General features: G+C 33.9%; 2 protein-coding genes across 2 annotated transcripts; one reads left to right on the forward strand and one right to left on the reverse strand.

Annotated features, from left to right (window-relative positions):
• Positions 1-1,118: 1,118 nt before the first annotated feature.
• Positions 1,119-4,084, reverse strand: LOC125220947 (protein FAR1-RELATED SEQUENCE 5-like). Its single transcript, XM_048123074.1, has 4 exons — positions 4,075-4,084; positions 3,428-3,479; positions 2,717-3,298; positions 1,119-2,574 (listed from the first exon to the last, which is right to left on the reverse strand). Exons 1-4 carry the CDS (start codon positions 4,082-4,084, stop codon positions 1,119-1,121), a joined length of 2,100 nt encoding a protein of 699 aa, XP_047979031.1.
• A 4,069-nt stretch (positions 4,085-8,153) lies between these two features.
• LOC125220948 (protein FAR1-RELATED SEQUENCE 5-like) lies at positions 8,154-9,544 on the forward strand. Its single transcript, XM_048123075.1, has 2 exons — positions 8,154-8,456; positions 8,546-9,544. Exons 1-2 carry the CDS (start codon positions 8,154-8,156, stop codon positions 9,542-9,544), a joined length of 1,302 nt encoding a protein of 433 aa, XP_047979032.1.
• Positions 9,545-20,037: the final 10,493 nt, after the last annotated feature.

Below are 20,037 nucleotides of genomic sequence, written 5' to 3' on the forward strand. Positions count from 1 at the left end.
TGCGATTGGCAAGTGCAAAAATCCTAAATTGGCGGGACAAATAAAAAAATGCACTACACACGTGGTAACAATGCCCTGTAGGAACAACATAGAATCAGTGGAGGTTGGGGTGTATATGATGCGCCATATGGAGCCATACTTTGGCGAGAGAGAGAAGGAATGGGAATGTGGGTTCGGTCCAAAGGGGGACAAGAGCTTGGACATGTTGCGCATCAAGTTCGCAAAGACACTACTCACATGTCCACACAACAAACAACATGAGGATAACCAACTTGCCGCAAGTAGCCATTGGAAGGTAAAGCCCGCAAAGTTCAACTTTGATAGGTGGGTCGATCAATATGGGCTGGAGTGATGATCTGGATTTCAATGGGATAGTTTGGTTTAACTTGGGTAAAAGCTTGTGATTTTTATTCAAGTTTTGTTATTAATCTATTTTGGATAGTTTTAGACATTTTAAATCTATTTTGGATTAACTTGGGTAAAAGCAGGTGAATTTTATTCACGTTTTGTTATTAATCTATGAGAGCATCAACTCTAAAAGTATTATCTTTAGTACTATACCTTTAAATTTAGTAGATACATTCGATCGTTCGAGGTATAATGCGACTTACATAATGTAACAAGACCATCAGAATACAACATAAGGAAAGAATAATGTACAGTTTTTATATAATAATTTGACCAATTTTTATTAATGAAAGATATGCCACTAATAATGCACATGTCCCATATAATAATGTAGTTGAAAGTAATTGGTTTTAATAATGTAATGTAATGATTAAATAATGCACAAGGTGTACCTTGTACTGAACCAAAAAATTCGAATTGTAGTATGGGGAATAATAATGGGCAAAAAAGAGAGAATAATGTAGTTTCAACAACATTGGTGTTTATTAAAGTCACTGCAGTTTATAAAAACAGAAGCGTAGTGGCAATTAGTTAATAATGTTGTTGTAGTGGTAAACAATGCACTATAGCTGAGTAATAATGCACTCGTTGTTTAAACCTTTCTAACTGCCATGTTTTAAACTAATATGAAACCCAGAATTGTCGAATGTAGTGAGAAATAAAGACAATGGGAAAATCAAAAATAAACATCCAAGATAACAGATGCACGTTCAACTTTTCCTCTTTCCCTTCCGTAGCTCTTTCTCGTTCTCCATCTCTTTAAGCATGGGACAGTTTCGAGAGTCATGATGTCCCAGCTCATCACAAGCCTTACAACGTCTAAGAGGCCTACTAGCCTCCTTTACAGCCTTTTCTCTCTTCGAAATCAGACGGCTAGCTGAGCTGCTAGCGTGTCCCTTAGTTTTCACAACATCCGGAGGATGGACATTTATGACTTCAGGCCGTTCCATTCCATAAAACTGTTCAATCATTCTCCTCTTTTCAGAGGCTGACGTTGTAGGAGTTCCATCTTGGAGTGAATTACCATGTTCTTCCAGTCCACATACAAATGCACGAAGCACATCAATGTCCGGCTCAAAGCGACGAAGAAAACCATAGAACAGCGTAATCCCTTGCTTTGCGACGCTTTGCCTTTCATCAACGATGGACATGGTGGGTAAACTGTCATCAACATGACCATGGACAGCCTTGGCCAACGGGGTCTTCATCCATCTACTTGAGCAGTATTTATCCGGAATTATTTTCACTTCATTGTTCCTGAACAAAAAAAATATATGGCTGCACAGATATCCCTGCCTACCAAAGAGTTTGCAATCGCACGAGTAGGACTCGTCACTCTTGTCTTGTCTCACATAGTAAGAATTCCGCTGGCTGTCTCCAAGTTTGTAGGTGTCCACCATATCAGTAGAAGAAAAGCCCAACACTCGGCATCTATCATTACCCTCAACAATTTCTTCTTGTATTTTCTTGAACATACTGTCTGTGAACATCGTCGAAGCATGTTTCTTAAATGGCAAGGCAGTGGCCAAGATAGGCAGGTCAGTTGAATCATGGTAGTCAAGCTTTGTTCTACTATTGCGCTGAAATTCCAGAGCATTGTTGAAATTCAAGTAGAATTCGGCAATGTTGGCGTGTGGCTTCAAAAGGTTTTTATAGAAGCTGTTCTCCGATTCAGATATCGAGGTAGTCCTGATCATGGAGCCAAGTGGAAAATCTCTGAAATACGCAGGTATCCAGATTTGCCGATAGTCGTACAACGTGTTGAACCAACTAATGTCTTCCAGTCCATAACGTTCCACAACTCCATTCCACTGTTCCTCGAATTCTTCGGGTTCAAGAAGGTCCGACCATACACATGCATTGAATTCTTTCTTGAAATCATCGTCCCTCAGTAACCTGCCCGGAACCTTGACAGACAACTTATGCATAATATGCCACATACACCATCTGTGGCGAGTCCCGACAAGAATCTCTTCAATCGCTGACCTCATACCCAAATCTTGATCTGTTACGATCATCTTCGGAGCAACACTCATGCATTCAACGAAATGTTTGAATAGCCAAGCAAAAGCACTTGTTTTCTCGCTGCACACCAACCCTGCAGCGAAAGTGACGGGTCTCCCATGATTGTCCTTTCCCGTAAATGGTGTGAAGATCATACAATACCTATGTATGACAAGCACATAAGATGAATCATTCGAAACAAATAATGCATAACATATGCGTAGTAATGCAGAGAGTCATGTAAAAATCCAACTGCTATAATGTAACCTTATGCAATGCAGTATAATCAGTAAATAATGCATACCTGTTTGTGTTATAGGTAGAGTCAAGCGCCACAATATCACCAAACATATGGTACTTCCTCTTCATCAAACCATCACACCAAAACAGGGCCACCAACTGGTTACTATCATTAACTTCATACTCATATGTGAACGCGTCGGACAGTTCCTTCTTCCTAGCCATATCATCCAACACCATTTGTACGTCAATCCCATGTGCGTATACTTGGATGTCTCGAGAATCATTCCTGATATCCCCAACATTGCAACCAACACGACCAAATCCACCGAGAATTTCCTTCAACACCTTAAACGTAAGAGTAGGACCTATGTTAGCCTTCGAACAGTCAAGGATGAATTGGTGGTGTACATCTTCCAACTGTCGATTAAGTGACATAAACTGTTGATGCTCTGATTCAACCATATAATGGTTATGCACCTCGTTGAACTCCTGAATAGTATAACCTGGAACCCCTCCTTCGGAGAAGAACTTGAACGAAATGCTTGCTTTACAACCACAGCGCTTGGATAAGCGCCTGTGTTTCATAGAGAAACCGGACCGTGCATTCAATTGGTCATCGCCGTTAGACTTCTTGCTGCCTTCCCTATTGCATACCACATAAGACCAAGTAATAACATCGTCAGTCTTCCTTGTTCCCTGCTTGCGTGTATCAAATCCAACAGCCCGTGCATACACATCGTAGAAAGCGAAAGCAAATTCAAGCGATTAGAACTTGAGACCGACTACCGGCTTCAACTCAGAAGAACAATCAGGTACAACGAGAACTGCATAAAATCATAATAAAAAAATATTATGAAACTTATGGATTACATTACATAGATCGTATATTACTAATTACATAGAATACTAATACTAAACCATAGTCGAGATAAGAACTACACCCTATAGCAATGGCTAAAACTCGTCAACTTTGACGGCATACGTTTTACTTACATACTAGACCCTAGCCCCAACAATGAAAAAACCCTAGGAGTAAGGATTTAAATTGAAAAAAAAAAAAAACACTGCCAATAATACCGTATAAAATTACCAAATAACTGCACTGAAATCTATACATTACATTACATTAATCGACCATTATTAATTCGATAAATTACATTACACGTAGATATTTGTGCATTATGTTTGGCAGTAAAAACTGAACTATAGCTAATATGATATCTAAACCCTAGCAGTAATCACTGAAACTGGAGGAGATAACTGAAACTCGACGACTTGGGCCACTGATACTACACCCTAGCGGCAACGATTTATAATCCCTACGGAAATAAAATAAAAAAGCGCCAACTATTCAGAAATCGTTTTTTTTTAAGATTATAACAACGTTCAATACTTCTGGAATGTAAGATATTAAATTACCTTCTTCCATTGTTGGAGAATAAGAACAAAAATCGCAAAGGGTCCAACTTCTTACGGTTCTTGTAATTCACAAATTTGTCCAACTTAACGATGCATTCAACACTTGAATCTTGGAGAGAGTTATCGAAATATTAAACGGAGCAGAAAAGAAAGGAGTTTGGAGATAGAAGAAAGATTTCGTCTAATTCATTCAGAGAAACCGGTGTGATGTGTTGATAGAGAGAATCACGCTAGTTACCATAACTAACAAGATTGTGCATTCCTAAAAGGCCCTAGACGTTTTTTTTAAGCATTATAATTAATTCAATATCACATTATTTTGGGCCATAAGATCTTGATATTGAACCGTCCAGATTGAGTTGAACAATTGAAGAAAGCATGCAAAAAGGATTTGAATACATCCCTATATATATATATATATATATAGTAGTGATAAAATGCAAACTTATATATTGTACAAACTCAAAACTCCTCAACACAGCTTCAACATGGTTTGAATACAATAGTGTAAAATTTTAAGATTTTAATGTCAACACAGTATCAACACAATATCAACACAACATCAATCATTGACTACCGTTGAAATTCTGTTGACATTTTTCTGTTGATGTTTTTTTGTGATCTGTTGACATTTTTCAATGGTCCAGATCATAGTTTTGAGTTTGTACCATATTTAGAGTTTTCATTTGATCACATTCCTATATATATATATATATATAGGGGTGCACTAGGGTGCCACCACAGTTAAAATAACATCATACCACCAATATAGTCCGTTAGATTTCATTTATGGACGCCTAGGATTAAGTTTCGTGAAAAAACACGGGTTTGCAGTCTACTGTATTAGATATTGCAGTCGTGGTAAACTGCAATATTGTTGTGGTAAGACTGCAATATTCAATGAACAGCACTGCAATCTGGTAACGTAAAATTAGAAATTTCCTATTTTACCCCTCCGTGTTTGTACACGTGGCAGCATGACAAGCACACGATTTTCATATCCAATGGCCTAAAATGGTGGTATGGTGTTACAATAAAGAGGGTTGTCATCTTAGTACATCTCTCTCTCTCTATATATATATATATAGAGTTGTGATCAATGTCGAACCATTCTTAAGGGCCGAACTAGAGACCAAATTAGGGCCCTTCATTTTCTTAATCTTGTGGTTAGGATTAATTTGCATTTAACTTAATATTTAAATCAATAAAAACTTGCTGAGGGGTATTTTAGGAAATCAATTCTTAACACATACATAACACATACATAACGTGTTTCTCTCGCAATTCACGATCTGTGCGTCGATCTCTTCAATCCGCCATCCACAATCTGCGTTGATCTGCGTTCATTCCACGTTCAATCCAATTTCGTAATTCAATCTGTGTTTCATTCGTTTCGGGCTCATCAAAAGCTGCTGGAGGGGATCAATCCGCGGCGGCGGCGGCGACGCACTTAACAAATTGGGTGGAGCTGAGCCTTAATTCACGAATTCTTCTTCAATTTGGCAATATTCTGACTCTCATGGAGAATATCGACGGATTAGGATCTACATCAACAAATTCCGCGGTTGAAGACGGATTAGGATCTACTTCAACTGGATCTACATCGAACAATGTTGGATCGATTATGGATGATCTTACTAATCCAGGAGGATCTCTTTTTGATACGGATTCTGATTCAGATTTAGAGCCAGAATCAGATAATACCACAGTTGAAGGTTCATGACTTTTTCCAATTGAGTAATGTGTTATTTTTGATGTTTTTCATGTTTGTAGTGTAATCATATTAATAATGAAGTAAATGGTCGGAAAAATGAGCTAAAAACTACGTTGCAACGTTGGAACGCTGATCCATGAGCTTAAAACTAATGAAGTAAAACAAATTTTTTTCATGTTTGTAGTGTATATGCGATTTGTACTCATAATGAAGTAAAGTTAAGTTATCCTGAAGTAATAACTAGTAAAACCAAACTTCTGTTCTTATTCAATATTAAATGTTGATATTATTGTAGTATATATGTTGACTTGTTTGCACATTAAAATGAACTACATATTCTTTTTAATGAGGTAATAAATTGATAAGATGAAGTAATAAATTATGATAGTGAAGTAATATCATTGATTTGTTTATACAGTTAGGTTTATTACCAAAATGAAGTAATAAAACATGAGAATGAAGTAATAAACTGATAAGATTCTGTAATATAAATGATCTGTTTTCCTTTTAATTATAATCTATTTAGTATGAAGTATTGAAATCATAAAATGAAGTAATAAGTTATGATAATGAAGTAATATAAATGATCTGTTTACACAGTAGGTTTTATTACTAAAATGAAGTAATAATTCATAATAATGAAGTAAATCACTGTTAAAATGAATTAATAAAATATTATCATGAAGTAACATCTTTAACTGATGTGTTGTTTGCATATTAAAGTATGCCATCAATTTAACTAAATTGTTGTTATAATGAAGTAAAGTTAAGTTATCCTGAAGTAATAACCATTAAAACTGAACTTCTGTTCTTATTGAATATTAAATGCTGATATTATTGTAGTGTATATGCTGACTTGTTTGCACATTAAAATGAACTACATATTCTTTTTAATGAAGTAATAAACTGATAAGATGAAGTAATAAATTATGATAATGAAGTAATATCATTGATTTGTTTATACAGTTAGGTTTTATTACTAAAATGAAGTAATAATTCATAATAATGAAGTAAATCACTGTAAAAATGAATTAATAAAATATTATAATGAAGTAACATCTTTAACTGATGTGTTGTTTGCACATTAAAGTATGCCATTAATTCGACTAAATTGTTGTTATAATGAAGTAATAAAACAGCTAAATGAACTAAACTGTTGTTATAATGAACTAAATTTGTAGGCATAAATTGTTTGTTTTAATTTTCCACTGACAGTAGTTTGCATGTTTTATATCAGTGTCATACCTACCTGACTGTCCATCCCAACTAAAGCCCTATGTAGGACAGATTTTTCCTAAACTTGATGATGCTACTGAGTTCTATAATAAGTATGCACGGCATGTTGGGTTTGACACTCGTAAACATGGATCAAAGAAGGAGGGGGATCTTGTCACATGGTTATATGTTGTGTGTAGTAGAGAAGGTGAGAAGAAAAATAAAATGCAAGGGCATGAGTCAAAACGCAGACGTTCTTCTAGGAAGTGTTTTTGCAAGTCTAAAATTGGGATTAAGTTTTGTAAGGGAATTGGTTATGTTGTCAAACAGTTTGAAGAAAAACATAATCATGATATGGTTGAGGGACGCCATAGGCGATTCATGAGGCTGAATCGCAACATTGATCTAATGCATCAGAAATTTATATTAGATTGTGCAAGTGCAAACATAGGTCCTACGTTGACTTTTAAGTTGCTGAATGAGGTTCTTGGTGGGCTGGATTATGTTGGGTGTACGGTTGTAGAAGTTCGAAACTATAGGCGCGACTTGAGAGCATTTACTCGTGGGGCAGATGCACAGATGATACTTAATGAAATGAGCCGAAAGAAGGAGAATTGTCCGGCATTCACTTATGATTTTGAGGTGAACTCCAAAGATAGGCTCACTCGTCTTTTCTGGTGTGATCCCATTGCTAAGAAGAATTTCCATCTCTACGGTGATATAGTATCGTTTGACACAACCTATTCAACTAACAGGTATGAAGTATGTTGTTTATAGTAAAATGATTATTGATGTGATCAACATGCATATGCATGAAACATTTACTTTAGGTACTAGTAACTGTCAATAATGAATTAATAGTCTACTCGAATGAAGTGAGTGCATAATTATTTAGAATTCTTAGTTGAATGTAGTAAAACTCCGACAAGATGAAGTATTTACCAAACAGAATGAACTAACTTTTAATTCATGTACTGCATAACATTTACTGAATCTTTTTGATGAATTGGTTTAATGCAGGTACTGCATGATATTTGCACCGTTCACAGGAAAAGACAACCATGGAAGACCTGTAACATTTGGTGCAGGCTTATTATCTAAGGAAAATGCCGATTCTTTCTCATGGTTGTTTGAACGTTTTGTCAAATGCATGGGTTCTGCACCAAAATTGATCATTACTGATCAGGATTTGGGAATGAAGGTTGCTGTGGAAAGAGTCCTTGTTGATACAAGACATCGATGGTGCATGTGGCACATCATGTTTAAAGTTGTGGAAAAGTTACCAAAGAGTCAACTTGGCAATGAAGATTTGAAAAAGGAGTTAAATAGTTGTGTTTGGTCTGAGTTGATAGAGCCTGAAGAATTTGAAGAATCCTGGAATAATGTAATGGAAAAATATGGGCTTAAGGACAATGAGTGGTTTACCTCTATGTTTGACTCACGAAAATATTGGGTACGTATCCTCCTTTGGAAACATATTTTCTGTCTGCTGAAGTATATTAGCCAATAAATGAAGTATTTTTATTACTTGATGAACTACAGGTTCCTGCATATTTTAGGGATTTTCCAATGAGTTCACTGATAAAGACCACATCTATATCTGAATCTCAGAACATATTCTTCAAGAGGTACTCCAAGTCTCGATCTAATCTTGTTGAATTTCTTATGTATTACAACAATGCATTGGATGGTCAAAGGAGCAACAATAATAGGCTTGAATATTTGGATTTTAACACAATTCCAACTTTGAAAACAAATTCGGCTCTTGAGAAGCATGCATCAACAATTTACAGTGACAGTGGTTTCAAACTAATTCAGAGTGAGATTGAGGAAGCAGTCGATAATGTCACCATGGTGACAGTGTCAACCGTTGGTGAGAATGAGATTTATGTGTTGAATGATAAGTTCTCAAAGAACTGGACAGTTTCATACTCAATTTCTTGTGATTCATATGCATGTGGTTGTAAGATGTTTGAGAGGCTTGGGCTCGTTTGCAGTCACATATTTTGGATCTTGAGAAACAAAAAATTGAAGTTAGTCCCTGATGAGTTACATGGAGGACGCTGGTTGAAGTCTAAATTTGTCAAGCCTGTGCATTTTGGTTTTGATGATAATATTGAGTCATTTATTGTTGTGGATGAGACGAAGCAGGAATACAGGGATATGCATGCAGATTTTTATGATATCGCACGGCTTATAGAGGGAGATGGTGATAAAATTCGTGCATTTAGACATATTATGGCTGAAGGGAAAAAAGAAGTACTTGGTGAGGGAAATGTATTGTCTATAAGTGAAAAGAGACAGATGATTGAGAATTTTTATGGCTCAGAAGTCCCTAGTGAAATAGAAGTTCATCCACCTGATGTTGTCAGCACCAAGGGTTCTGGTCGACGTCTTTCACGCCTTGAGAAAGAAATAAGAGAGTTGTCGAAGCCTGGAAGGAAATGTGGCAAATGTGGCGAGATTGGTCAGCATGATTCAAGGAATTGTGACAAGATACAGGAGTTGAAGAAGAAGAAAAAGAGGAAACAACAATGTTGATGCTTGTTGTTCTTTTCTCTAACAGTAGTTCTGTTTTGTCGTTTATTACTTCAGTGGTATATGTTTTGTTCTTCATTTTTTAAGTTCAGTACTTCAGACCCGTAGTTTCTTATTTCATTTAAAATTTGAATTTGAATTAGTTTAAACTTTTTATGAAAACAGATCATTAGCTTATTGATTGATATGAGTTTATTATATCATTAAATAGAATATTTAGTTCATTTATATGAGCAAATAACACAGCTGTTAGTAGTATTATATAAAAAACAGTTCATACAGTATGACAGTTACTTCATCATACTTAAATATTACTTCAAACAGAGTTAATAAAATGCAAGGTAAAAAATAGTTCATTCAGTACGACATTTACTTCATTATATAGAAATATTACTTCAAACAGAGTTAATAAAAGGTAAGGTAAAACTTGTTCATTCATTACGACAATTACTTCATAATACTGAAATATTACTTCAAATAGAGTTAATAAAAGGCAAGGTAACACTGAACTTTGATCACAACAGTTAAATTTAAACCATAAACCCATACAACGCAGTAAATAGATACTTCATAATAAAAGTCTGATACTTCATTATTATAGATTTCCACTTCATTATTATAATTTATTACTTCATTGTACAAATTAACTACCCAATGAACTATATCTATTATCCAATGCAACATTTAAATCTAATATAGAACAACATTAATAAGCGAAGTACTTTATTTTGAATTGCTCAAAACAGATCTATGTATATATCAAAACTTAATCTGCTAAAATCTTCATTTTTTCTTTAAATATGCTGCAATCATTTTCTCAACATCTATTACATGGCTATTGCTTTCCTCCTTATAGTATGCTTCGGTAACTTGTTTGTTGTTGAAGCTTGTATGGCTGTTATTTGCTAACATCAATGCAGAGCAATACTTGGCCCTCAAGCTTTGGAGAACACCTGAACTTGATTTTTTTAAACCACAGTTCCAACAACCTTCGCGCTCACCCTTGTATGTTTCCATGTGGCGCATTAGAAATACTCCACAGTCTTCAACATTTTCAGAAGTTCTCCATGGCATTTTGAATCTCTGTATTTTAGCATTGGATATTGTCTTGCACTGTTTGTGAAGACCAATGTTGGTGAGGAATTGACAAAAATATGATCTCTGCATGTATAATAAAATATATGTTATTTTTAGTTGTGTATCATATGTAAGTGTAATAAAATTAAATCATATGTGAAGAATACAAACCAACGTCTCTGGAATGTCACTATAATTGGTTGTGAGATCATTGTCGTCGCCATTTTCAGAGTTATCTAGTACAACAATTCCATTTCTTTTGAAGCAAAAGCAAATACCATAATAATGCTCATTCGCACATATGGGGAAAAAGACCTATGTAATGAAGTAAAAGATCACTCGAATGAAGTAAAAAACTGGGAGAATGAAGTATTGTTAAATATCTGAAGAATATGAAACAACACAGCAGCTGAGTACAAAACAGTAAATAGATAGTTCATATTTAGAGTCTATTACTTCACTATTAAGTTTTATTACTTCATTTTGGCAATTAACTACTTCATAGGTTTATACAGTATAGCTTTAACTTCATTTTTTCAAATTACTACTTTATAAAAAATTAAGATACTTCAGAATGATGCTTGTACCGTGTCCACATGTTCCCATTTGAAATTCGGTATTTCCTTCACCTCTCTGTCCAAGTTGCTGCAGAAGTTTGCAATGATTTTGCTGACATCCATGTTTTGAGGCTTTGTAACAATCGTATACAACTGTATATTAACATAGTTAGGATTTTCACAACAATTAATATTATTTAATTTAAATAATATTGTACTTACACATGGATAAGTGGTGAAAAATAGTCGTCTTGATGAGTACAGTGATCGGAATTCTTCCATATTGTTGAGGTAGGAAGCCCATGCATCTATAACGCCAACCACAATTAATTTCCTAGGTATCAAGGAACACATTTCCATCTTTGTAACTTTTACAACGTCATCGTCATAAACAAGTTCAAGTCTGCATATTTTTTAATATATGTTAGAATTTCACATACTAGTAAAAATAATGCGATACACTGTTAGAAAGCAATTTAGAAATCATACTCTTCTGTTTTATGTGTTGTAAGAATCCAGTAATATGATTCTTTTTCATCTTTACTGAGCTTGTTTGTAATCTTAACTGCTCGTTCATTGAATGGAGATCTCAATGCATGAGACACAGTTTTCTCATTTCTAGTACGTACATCTATCCGTTCCTTCAAAGTTTTGATCTATTGTTTGCAATAAATAAATCAATTATTATAGCTTCATCATATTAAGAACAAACTTCAAATTATCTATGACTTTGCACAAGCTTACCTTGTTGGCGTTGTAAACAATGAGCTCAGTTGACACTGGCTTACCAACCAAACAACTTTCCATGAAATCATCATCCATGTCTATATCCTTATAAGCATTCAACACTGACTGAATTTCCGCATCCACATTAATATTCTACATAATGAACTAAATTGTAAATATAATGAAGTACAAAGTATGCACTGCTGTTTGAGTATGACATTCATAAACATATATCAATAAAAGCAAAGGATCATTTCAATGCTTTTATGTTGTGTGTAGTAGGGGGATAAATATTTTTAATTATGTAAATTAGATTTGTACCTTGGTTCCATCATCTTTATGAAATCTCACATTGGATCTATGCTGATCAACACACGGTGTATTCAAATTCTGGTAGTGGTTCAGAAAATGATCCATTTCAGGGACAAGATACTTCATTATTTAAGATGTATACTTCTCAAATTGTTATTTTACCTTCTCTGTTAGATTAACTCTTAAGTTTTCCATAAGTCCAGCATCAACACTGAACTTTGATGGCTGTGTAACATCTACCATTTGTATACTAAGATCCTGGAAGTAGAATTACATAACAAAATACTTCATTAAATAAGATAGTTAATTCATAATGAACTGGATCTTCTACATAATGAACCAAATTATAAATATAATGAAGTAAAAAGTATTCAGTGCTTGTTAGGTTTGACATTTGTTGTGTGTAGTTGGATGATAAAGATTTTTAATCATGTAATTTAGATTTATATAAAAAACAGTTCATACAGTATGACAGTTACTTCACCATACTGAAATATTACTTCAAACAGAGTTAATAAAATGCAAGGTAAAAAATTGTAACGCCCCACTTTTTCAAACCTTAATTTTCGGGTTATAAAATTTTTGCATTAAATGCCTTAAATGCTATGATATGTGGATTATTTGATGAGTAATTAATTGCATAGTGTCTTTGTGACCTAATTGCGTATGAGAATTGAGATTGAGTTGAATAGTCAACTTGTTGAAATGTTGACATGGCTATTGAATAGTCAAAGATGGAAAAAAAATATGACGTGGCCGTTGAAAGGTCAATGCGTTGAGAAAAAGAAGAGAAAGTGAAGAAATGATTGATTGGGTGTGAATATTTGATGCAGAGAAATATAATGGTGGTGGATTATTTTTTTTTCCTAAGGGATGAGTGAGAATTTAATAGGAGCATTATTAAATCATGTGGAATTTTCGGCCATTATTTTATTGGAGAAGAGGGAATTATTTATTCAATTGATCCCTTATTTATTCTATTCCATGAATAAATATAAATATGCTAGAATATCCTACCATATCTTGCCAAATCTAAGTGCATATCCTAATTAAATTAGGATTTGAAATTCAAATCCCTTGGAAGATTTGAAATACACGCCTATTTCCTATTTATTTGGGGAAGAATATTATTATTTTTCTTGCTCCGTGATATATTATTCTACTCCGTGAAATATTTGAATTAAATCATAGGCTAAGTTAATAGCCTAGAATTCGAAATTCTCTCCTAACCATCCTCCAAATTTTCGGCCTCTACAACCAACAAATCTCTCCATATCTTCCAAATCTTGATTTATTTAATTATGGGATATTATTTTGGCACTCTATAAATATAAGAGAGAGATCAAACCCTAGCACACAAAACCGGCGTCTCCCACTCCCCCAATATTTCGAAATTCTCTCCCCACTCTCTCCAAGTTTTCTTCAAGATTTCTTCATCAATTGAGAAGAATTCAAGTTGGAGTTCAAGATTTTATTGAAGAATCAAGTCTATAACTTGTTTCTACCGATTGTTCTTTTGGAAAAGGTACTTTAATCTTTGATCTCTTCTTCTTCTACCGATTAATCGGTGTTCTTGAGTCCACATGCATTTAGATTGAGTGAAGGGGGAATAAATTGATGAATTTTGGGATATATGTGTGCAAGTGTGTGTGTGCGAGACCGTGTGTGTGTGTGCACGCCTCGGTCGGCGTGCACATGTGTTGTGATCATGTGCGTGTGTTGTGTGTGTGTGGAACACTCATGCGTGACATGATTTAATGGTGAATTTGGAGTTGTTATTTGAATAAAAACGATATGATGATCATACTTTGATTTTGGATGATGATTTTGAAAATAATCGATGGGAAAAAGGGAAATATGGGAGACATGCATGATTTGAGATCAATGTTTGAAACTGATTTGTGATACGCCTAATTTAAAGGTGATACTTCGCGCTCTCAGCGTGATAAACGAGGAGAAGAGAATACTTGCGAGATAAGCCGACGAGGTGGGCTTTCTTTTAAAATAAGGACATTGTCCTAAACTGATATTGATGAGAATGAGATATGTGTTATCATGCCTTGATTTGTTTTGTCGTGCCTATCCCTCGTGGCTATGCCACTATTGATTTAATCGAATTCGGATCCTTGTAGAGCCGCAAACTCTACTTGGGTTAGTGTACACCAATGTTAGACCGAGTGCTGGCGTACGGGTCGGCCGGTCTAGTGACCTGGATTGCGTAAAAAATAGTTCATTCAGTATGACAGTTACTTCATTATATTGAAATATTACTTCAAACAGAGTTAATAAAAGGTAAGGTAGAAAATAGTTCATTCAGTACGACAATTACTTCATAATATTGAAATATTACTTCAAAGAGAGATAATAAAAGGCAAGGTAACACTGAACTTTGATGGCTGTGTAATATCTGCCATTTGTATACTAAGATTCTGGAAGTAGAATAACATAACAAAATACTTCATTAAATAAGATAGTTAATTCATAATGAACTGGATCTTCTACGTAATGAACCAAATTATTAATATAATGAAGTAAAAAGTATTCAGTGCTTGTTAGGTTTGACATTTGTAAACATGGATCAAACAAGTAAATGGATCATGTCACAAGGTTGTATGTTGTGTGTAGTAGGGTGATAAAGATTTTTAATCATGTAATTTAGATTTATACCTTGGTACCATCATCCTTTGGCTCATCATCTATATGCAATCTCACATTTGATCCATGTTGAACAACACATAATGTATTCAAATCCTGGTATTGATTTAGAAAATTATTTATTCCAAAGACAAACTATTTCATTGTTTGAGATGTATACTTCTAAAAATTCAGATTTTACCTTCTCCATTATATTAGCTTTTAAGTTATCCATAAGGCCTGCGTCAACACTGAAGTTTGATGGCGATGTAACATCTGTCATTTGTACATTAAGACCCTGCCAGTAGTATTATATAAAAAATAGTTCATTCAGTATGACAGTTACTTCATCATACCGAAATATTACTTCAAACAGAGTTAATAAAGGGCAAGGTAAAAAATAGTTCATTCAGTACGATAATTACTTCATTATACTAAAATATTACTTCAAACAGACTTAATAAAAAGCAAGGTAAAATTTTACCTTATTCACATCATCTACGGGCATGAATTGTACAGCCTCGAAGATATAGTTCCCGGGATATATGTCCCTTGACGGTGTATTATCAACCTGTCAATTATAAACAACAATACAAACAAAACCCAATGAACAACTGTTCTCCATTGCCTAAATAGAACATGTTAGTTACAAAAACCATTTCATATTTTACAACAAAATAAGTTTAGTTCATCCCCAAATACAAAACAAAATAAGTCAGTTAGTTACATCCCATTGTTTATATGAATTACAACACAACAAAACAAAGTTCCCATACTACAACATCCAAGTTTTCAACCAAGAAGTCATTCATCCACTTACGTTCCTTCCTCCAACCTCAAATCCTAAATCAAACGAAGGACCTTCAGTTTCCCATCTTTTTCTTAGCTCTGCCACCTTCATGACTTTCTCAACTGCAGCGATAAATTCTGGATCATCAACGTCGTCATCTTGCATTGCTTGAGACATGTTTTGGATTTCAATGCCATCTTCTTCTTGTCCCATCTCTTGCACGCCCATCATTTTCAATGAGCATTTAGCTGCAACTTTAGAGCAGCCATCTTTCTTGACCTCTTCTGCCTCTTCTTCTATATTCTTCATAAGTTCACTTAGTGCATCAGCTGCAATTCCCATAACTTTGAAAAAGTGCTTTCTACGTTTTGCAGCAGCAGAGATATCACTTCCTTTTATGCAAGATGAGCTGGCAATGTCATGCTTTCCACCCAATTCAAACAGATTGCTTCTTTGGGGATTGAAAATACCCTCCTTAATGCCTCTTCCAAATGGCCCAGGCTCAAGCTCCATTTTCTGTCTTTTGTTTAGCAGTTTGCTTGTCCAGCCCTTGATTGTTGGAAACTCTACCATGTTCAAATTAATATACTTCAATAAAAATTAAATTTTATCTCACTGTTTTACTACTATTTCTGTCTCCAAAGAGTATGAACTTTGGGTTCGGCATAGATTTTAATAAATAAGAAAAAAAGTATGAGAGAGTGAGAGAAAGGGTAGTGCAAATAATGTTAGTAGAGAGTGAGGTCCACATTATTATAATGGTATAAGTGTCAATAGTAATGATATAAGTCGTCAATAAAATGATGTAAATGAGCCGTGATTGAAGAACAATCCTATCAACATAACATGGCTACAAAATGAAACTTAGCATTAGTTCATCACTTCTAAATAATACTCCCTCCGTCCCATTTTAGGAGTCCCGGTTTACCATTTTTGGATGTCCCACTTTAGGAGTCCCGGTTGAAATATTCCATAAATGGTATTAGGCCCCACATTTCACTAACCTTTTCCCACTCACATTTTATTATAAAACTAATATAAAAAAGTAGGACCCACATTCCATTATCTTTTTTCACCTATATTCCTTTGTATTTCTTAAAACCCGTGCCGAACTCAACCGGGACTCCTAAAGTGAGACGGAGGGAGTACTTCATATTTAAAACAGATTAATTCAAGGATATATATTTTAGTTACTTACCACCAGAAATGAAACTGGCCCAGTGAATGGTTTGCTCTTGTCTTTAGCCCAAACCTTGTGGGCATGAAGGAGAGAATCAATCACATAACCGCACCAATTATAATCTTTGACATTATCAATGTCATCAATTACCTCTTCAATCTGTGTTGTCAAGTATCCGTCTCCAGAGGGGTTAATCAAGATTGTGTCGAATAAAATCAAGAAAATCTTCCTGAACATTTCCCCACCTTCAACATCACTTAACATTTTTTCCATAAACATATCAGGACCCATATTTTTTCTAGCTCGGTTACAAGATTCAGCAATCTCGTTGATGAATTTGTCCAACTTTTGATGTCCATTCCTTTCAAATTTCAAATGACCATTTGGTAAACCAAGCGTGGCATGGACATCATCATCGCCGATATGTAGTATTCCTCGTTTGAACTTTACTCTGCATGTATCTATATCAAAATTATCTAGTATCTCATATGCAAGCTTTGCTGGAATAAAGGTCAAATTGAAATGAAGAAGACTCCCAAAACCCATATCTTCTACTGCCTTTCGTTGTTCCTCATTCAGAGATTTTATTGCTTCAACAAACTTTGTCGGACCTCTTTTAAGACACAGAACTCTGTCAGAAACTCCTGTGCCCTTCTTTGCAGCAACTTTATCAACATTCTTTGACGCTTTCTTAGCATTCTTTACCATCTTTCTGTTTACATCTTCCCCAGTAGGTGAAGTATGTTCTTGCTCAGTTCCCCTTATCCTCTTCATACCTAACATATGTTTATAATTAATAATGATAATGATATAAAATGTATAAAAGTTAACATCATATTTGACACTAAATTGCATGACTGAATGAAGTAATAGCATGACTAAATGAAGTAATAAACTAATGTAATGAAGCAATCGCATGACTTAATGAAGTAAGTTAACATTGTATTTCAATAAAATGTGATATTTACTTCATTACTGACTGTCATTTGGTTCATTATTTATTAAATATAGTTCATTACTACCGCTTAAGGTTTAACACTAAAATTTGTTGTATCATTAAGCTATTTCAATAACATGTCAAAAATACTTCATAACATACTTAATTTAGTTCATATTTAGTGAATATAGTTCATTACTATCCAATAATGATGTCAAAAGAGATGCCAATAATGCACATTTTTAAATGCTCTTTCTGCACTACAATATAATCAATGTCGAGTAAAGAAATTCCAGATACAAGGAAGTGAAACACACACAAGGGTAGTAGATCATAGTTTATAACATCATATTTGAAAACACTTGTATAGTACCTCTGTTTTGAGCTTCTTCTACAGGCTGCTTGTCATGTCTTTTCTTTGTTCTCAATTCATCAATAACTTCATTAAAACATGTCAGTTTATCTATGTTAGTCACCTATATTATTATTTTTTATTGAATAATTAAAACTTGTTTACATATGCTGCAAACCTGATGCTTGATTTGTTTTATCTAGATTTTGAGTAGTAGGCTGCTTTGAAGAGCTATTACCACCAGATAATTTCTTCATCCTCAACATTTCTGGAAAAAAAAAGAGCACTATAGTACTTCAATATGGTATTACACAATTCTATTATAGATTTATCAGTTAATTTAAATAGAACATCAAATGAGATATTAAATATGAAACAAAAATCCAACATTAATTTGATATACCTCTGTTTTTATCTCCTTCTGCTGTATTCTTGTCATGTCTTTTCTTTGTACGCAATTCATCATGGACTTCAAATTCTTCATTAGCAAGCTGTTTTGAAGTATTATCACCAACAACTACATTTTTCATATTCAACATTTCTGGAAAAAAAAAAGAGGACTATTTTAGTCAATGGATAAAATGACATGTTGTATTAAATCAAAATATAATGTGAGTTTATGAATTAAACCTTGTAGTTTTTCTGTTGGTGTAATACTCTTTTCAAGAGCCTTCAATTTCTTGTCCTCTGCATATAGCACAGTTTGTATGAATGAAGTAATAAAGTGTATGAATGAAGTAATTGCCTAAGTAATTTGAGAGGATTTCCAAAGAAATACTCGCATTCTTCTTCTTTTGTAAGGAACTTTCACCTATACACAAGATTACAGAATAAATATACATATCATCAACAATTACAGATAGTTCTCAATGAACACTATGTTACTTCATTAAATACACAATTAACTTCATTATATAGCTTAGATTTCACTTTTTACTTTCTGGCACAGAATTATTTCTAAGCCTTTTACATGATAACTTCATTTAGTAGATAGATTACTTCATTATATCAATTTATTAATTCACCTTACCAATTTACTACTTCAACTAATAGAACATATAGGTCATTTAAATGTGCAAACAACAAAGTAGCTGAGTTTAATCCTAATACCCTAAACCCATTCAACACAGTAAATAGATAATTCATATTTAATGTCTATCACTTCATTACAAGCAAGTTTTACCTCCTATATAATGAATACATAATCAATGTTAACATATCTTCCCAATTACAGATAGTTCACAAAGAATACTATGTTATTCATTAAATACACAATTAACTTCATTATATAGCTTAGATTTCACTTTTTACTTTCTGGCACAGAATTATTTCTAAGCCTTTTAGATGATAACTTCATTTAGTAGATAGATTACTTCATTATATCAATTTATTACTTCACCTTACCAATTTACTACTTCAACTATTAGAACATATAGCTCATTTAAATGTGCAAACAACACAGTAGCTGAGTTTAATCCTAAAACCCTAAACCCATGCAACACAGTAAATAGACAATAGCTTAGATTATTTCTAATTACATACATCAAGTCAGTGTATATTACTTCATTTAGTAGATAGATAACTTCATTATATTAATTTATTACTTCATCTTTCCAATTTATTAAATGACATGTTGTATTAAATTAAAATATAATGTGAGTTTATGAATTAAACCTTTTAGTTTCTCTGTGGTTATAATACTCTGCTCTGGAGGCTTCAATTTATTGTCGGCTGCATATAGCACAGTTTCTATGTTCATTAATGTGTGCATTAACATGAATTAAGTAATTAAGTGTATGAATGAAGTACTTGCATATGAACATTGAGAGGATGTCTAAAGAAATTCTTGCATTCTTCTTCTTTTGAGATGAATTAACCCCTATACATAAGAATATAGAATAAATTTACAACATATAGTTCACTAAGAATAC

This window comes from Salvia hispanica, chromosome 4 (genome assembly GCF_023119035.1).
Source record: "Salvia hispanica cultivar TCC Black 2014 chromosome 4, UniMelb_Shisp_WGS_1.0, whole genome shotgun sequence".
In the NCBI taxonomy this organism is placed as follows: Eukaryota; Viridiplantae; Streptophyta; class Magnoliopsida; order Lamiales; family Lamiaceae; genus Salvia; species Salvia hispanica.

Bases quoted from the DNA above. Each gene is read 5' to 3' on its own strand.
- LOC125220947 (XM_048123074.1), bottom strand. The intron at 3,299-3,427 runs GTTCTAATCGCT...GGTATGCAATAG, and splicing joins AAGCCGGTAGTCGGTCTCAA to GGAAGGCAGCAAGAAGTCTA. The intron at 2,575-2,716 runs GTATGCATTATT...TGTCATACATAG, and splicing joins TCTACCTATAACACAAACAG to GTATTGTATGATCTTCACAC.
- LOC125220948 (XM_048123075.1), top strand. From the start codon at position 8,154: ATGGGTTCTGCACCAAAATTGATCATTACTGATCAGGATTTGGGAATG. The intron at 8,457-8,545 runs GTACGTATCCTC...GATGAACTACAG, and splicing joins TTGACTCACGAAAATATTGG to GTTCCTGCATATTTTAGGGA.